The sequence below is a fragment of the Diplotaxodon limnothrissa genome, linkage group LG10 (genome assembly GCF_057381915.1).
Source record: "Diplotaxodon limnothrissa isolate DT_005_m linkage group LG10, D_limnothrissa_male_GT1.1, whole genome shotgun sequence".
Lineage (NCBI taxonomy): Eukaryota > Metazoa > Chordata > Actinopteri > Cichliformes > Cichlidae > Diplotaxodon > Diplotaxodon limnothrissa.
This window is the reverse complement of record NC_140605.1, coordinates 16,786,891-16,790,995: the sequence shown is the minus strand read 5'-3', so window position 1 is coordinate 16,790,995 and position 4,105 is coordinate 16,786,891. Positions and strand designations below refer to the sequence as shown.

Below are 4,105 nucleotides of genomic sequence, written 5' to 3'. Positions count from 1 at the left end.
TAACAGCTTAGAATAACAGTGGCAAAACAGATCAAGCAGAAAGGTTCTGTTCTGTTTATTTTAAATCACTACAGTATGAAGCAGAGCTCACATTACCTGGAAGGGCGTTGCAGAAAAGTGGAGCATAAAATTCAAATGTAACTTCTGTATGTTTAGTCTTGACTCTTGGAGCAGAAAGTAAACCTTTTGCAAGTGATCTGAGAACAGTTCAGGGTAGCAGCTATTGTTAAGAGATTGGTGGTTGAAAGAGGAGTTAAAGAAGCCATGTATGTCCACTGTGAGCGACCATTTTTTAATAGAGGCGGTGGTTTACGACACCGTCTGCCATCTATAATCCAGTTTTGATATCCCTTCCCAGACGCCTTAACGCCCACTCACATCCTGGGCCATCTGACCTCAGGAAATCACATGATAGGGTGGGGCTAGGTTTCACAATGAGCTCACCCGAAACCTTGGCTGATTGTGACCTACACCCATTTTCACACCTTGGCTCATGTGATTAGGTAGAGGATCATTAGGGGGTCCATTGTCCCTCTCGGTGGGTTACTCCCACAGATCTTAAATCTGGGACTCTCCACCATTGGACCCTAGAACTGAAGAAGCTTCTCGGATGAGAGGTGAAACGTCTTCGAGGAACTTAAAGAAGTCCAGACGCTTTTCTTTCCAAGCTCCTTAGAGTAAAAAGACAAGCTTCTTATGAATCCTTAGCTTTTTCTTTTAGGAGTCTTTAAAGACACCACTTGAGGTTTTTTACTCTTTTTAAATCATGCCAAGACATGACCCCTTTAAATCATTATTTAGTGTCAAGATGAAGGTAAGACTGATTTTATAATTAGAACCCCCCCCCCACACACACACACACACACACATGTTCCATTTTCTTCATCTCAAACTCTATCTCAGTCCAGTGAGCTCTGACTTCACAGTAAATTAGAATCAGGTTTTAAGTTGTATCTTTATTGAAAACACAGGAAACAAATGCAGCATCTTCCAAAGTAATATTTACAATAATATTAATATTTACCCAGAGTACAGTTGTGTTTATGCATACAAATAGCAAATCGCTAAATATTTATGTTGAACCATATCTGAGTCATCATTATTACCGGAAACATTCCAATATTGTTTCAGTGCTTCTTGGAAGAAAAGATTAGACAGAGAGAGACGGTTACATCTGTGCAGCATGTTGTTCAGCGTTTTTTATGCAAGGGGTGTTTGTGGACGTAGACAAAAAGCAGAGATGGGTTAGATGTGTGTGCTCGTGCACTAGCCTGTATGTTTTCTGTAAAATAGCTTTCTTAGCTGTGTGTATGATAGAAGAAAAGCAGCAGGTAGACCATCCATGACCAGGAGTTCTTCAGAAGCAGGCTTACAGCTGAGCAGCTGAGAATATTATCTGCCAAAGAAGAAAAGTGGGTTCACACAGACCTCTTAATATTTGTCTTCCCCTCATGCCCACTGCTTCAGATCCACCCATACATGCGCACTTGCCAGTACACTTACCCTTCTGAACAGTGATGTTTTCACCCTGCCCAGATATTTTGCACAGGAAGGTGGTGTTGTCTGAGAGTTTATCTCTGAAGTCGGACAGCGTCATTCTGTAGCCGACGGGCTCCAGCTCCTCCACTCTGCTTTTGTCTTTGAACAAGTTATTTGCTGATTCACCGGACACATTGGTGTTAATGGTCTCCTGCCTGGGTCCGATAGACCACGAGAACTGATAGGTGTTGATTTTATTAGGCTTGGGCTCGATCAGACAGTCTACTCTCAGTTCCTCATCATCTTCCACGCACACGGTCATACGCTTAGATTTTACTGGAATGAGCATCACTGGGACAAAAAACACAAAATTACATACTTTGTGAAGCAGTTTCAAACCTAAGCATTCAAGTGCTTTTTTCCCTCCTCGACAGTAATATTTCCTAAAAATGTTTCTCACCTCCCAACACTCCATATACAAATAGAGACTTAAGCATGTTGAAAAAGTCCCATCCACCTTTAAACAAAAAAAAAGAAGAAAGAGGAAACCTGAGGACAAAGAAAGAAAGAGCAACACATAAATTGTAAACAAGCTTGCAGTGACGCATCAAATTGTATTATGATCTCTGTGGGTTGGGCTCTCTGGGTACATATGAGGTCAGGTTGGGTGAGGTCATAACAATATTTCTAGTATGGATTTTGATTTAAAAAACAAAAACAAAACAAGGTTAAAATGCTCTGTCCTCTGCCTACATCCACAACTTGATCCACCTGTGGCAAAATCTAATGATGATGCAGAATAAAAAGAGGATGACACGGTTCTGGTTTTCCCTTGTTTGTTTAGCTAAACTGTTTCTCATGCCTTTCCAATTACATTGAAACACTTCATATTTATCATTATCACAAGCATTATCATTTTAATCTTAAAGGTTAAAGCCTGTTTATCTCTGCTCGCAGCTTTTGCCTCCTATCATAATCTGGGTATTTCCACAGTCTTGCTCATCTAGTACCATCCAGTGACCCAGTCCTCACATATAGTCCCTGAAGGTGCAGATGAACATCTTCTTGGGGTCTTACCTCCTGCCAAGGCTGAATGATGCAGCAGCTTCTTCCTGCGTGGTCTCGTCTGGCTGTGGAGCTGCAGGAGGTCACCTCAATGTGCTGCACCGCAAAGCCCGACAAGTCTGAGAAGAGATGGAGCAGCACAGAAATGTGGAGGGAGAGTGGGAGGGATGATGGTTGAAGAGAGAGTGCTGATTCGTCTTTCTCCTCTGCAGTGCCTGACGAAGGACATCAGTGGGCAGGCTGTCTATGCATGGAAAGGAAAAACTCAGTCATCATTTTTACCAGCACAGTGTGAGGACAGTGAGTCTCCTCCTCTGGTCATCTCACTTTTCTCGTACATTCTGAGTCCTCTCCTCCTAATTTGTCCTTCATTTTGTTATCTTGTACTCTCTGTCTGATTTACTCTTCTGCAACATTAATGACTTTCAACATGATGAATAATTCTTTTAATGCGTTTTATGTAACAAGAATATGACTATAACCTTACTGTACTGATCAGAGGTATGACACAAATTATTTTGCAGTATAGAGAGAACACACACACACACACACACACACACACACACACACACACACACACACACACACACACACACACACACAGAGGCTAGAAATTTCTAGCACCAGTTACAGTGACTCAGGGTCTCCATCCAGAGGCCAATTCAAGGAATTGCACAGACTGATGCAGATTTTATATAGTGCGCTTCTAACGTGACTGTGCTGGGTTTCCTGTATATGGACTGATATAGAGACTGATTTGTGAAGGGCCCTGCTGGGCACGCTATATTAAATTGCCACAAAGTAGCTACAAAGAAATGTAAAACAACTGATATTAGACACATAATGTCATACAAAACACTGGCAAAACACACAAAACAACAAAGAAAAGAGTAAAAATGATCCAAATGAAACAAAAAGTGATAAAAGTGGGACAAAAAATAGGTGCAAATGACCACAAAGCTACAAAGATTTGTTACAGATGCAGAATAACCGAAGTGAGACAAAAACTGTGATGCAAAATGAGCAGAGATGGAAAGCAATTAAAAGCAAGTAACAAAGTAACTACGAAGACATCAAACTAATATTAGAGTACAAAAATAAGTTTAAAGAGATGTAAAATGATCCCAAGGTTACACAAAACGTGAACAAATACACAATGTGAAACATAACTCTTTAAGTGTGGGTGTCCTCAGTCGTTTACATGTTGGTTCCCATGTTCATTTAATCATCTGTGTACATATCAAATATCAAAAGTACTGTGTAAAAATGACAATATGGAAACCATCTGCATCATGCACAGTCTGATATTCAGAGAGTAAAAACATAAGGAAACTTCTAATCAAACTTCTAATATGAACATTTTTTTTTTCGATACTTTTTTACTCTCTTCGCCTGTTTTCATGATCACATGGTAAATGGCCTGCATTTGTATAGCGCTTTTCTAGTCCCTAAGGACCCCAAAGCGCTTCACACTACATTCAGTCATTCACCCATTCATTCACACACTGGCGATGGCAAGCTACATTGTAGCCACAGCTGCCCTGGGGCGCACTGACAGAGG

At 40.8% G+C, this 4,105-nt stretch overlaps 1 protein-coding gene across 1 annotated transcript; it reads right to left on the bottom strand.

The window, feature by feature from the left end:
* Positions 1-1,298: 1,298 nt before the first annotated feature.
* On the bottom strand, positions 1,299-2,599 carry LOC146624163 (uncharacterized). The gene is made up of 4 exons (XM_085363745.1): positions 2,557-2,599; positions 1,940-1,996; positions 1,504-1,830; positions 1,299-1,396 (listed from the first exon to the last, which is right to left on the bottom strand). Exons 2-4 carry the CDS (start codon positions 1,974-1,976, stop codon positions 1,299-1,301), a joined length of 462 nt encoding a protein of 153 aa, XP_085219871.1. The 5' UTR covers positions 1,977-1,996; positions 2,557-2,599.
* Positions 2,600-4,105: the final 1,506 nt, after the last annotated feature.

Coding starts and splice junctions, on each gene's coding strand:
- LOC146624163 (XM_085363745.1), bottom strand. CDS start 1,976: ATGCTTAAGTCTCTATTTGTATATGGAGTGTTGGGAG. Junction 1,831..1,939: donor TGTATATGGAGTGTTGGGAG/GTGAGAAACATT, acceptor TTTTTGTCCCAG/TGATGCTCATTCCAGTAAAA. Junction 1,397..1,503: donor AAACATCACTGTTCAGAAGG/GTAAGTGTACTG, acceptor CTTCTTTGGCAG/ATAATATTCTCAGCTGCTCA.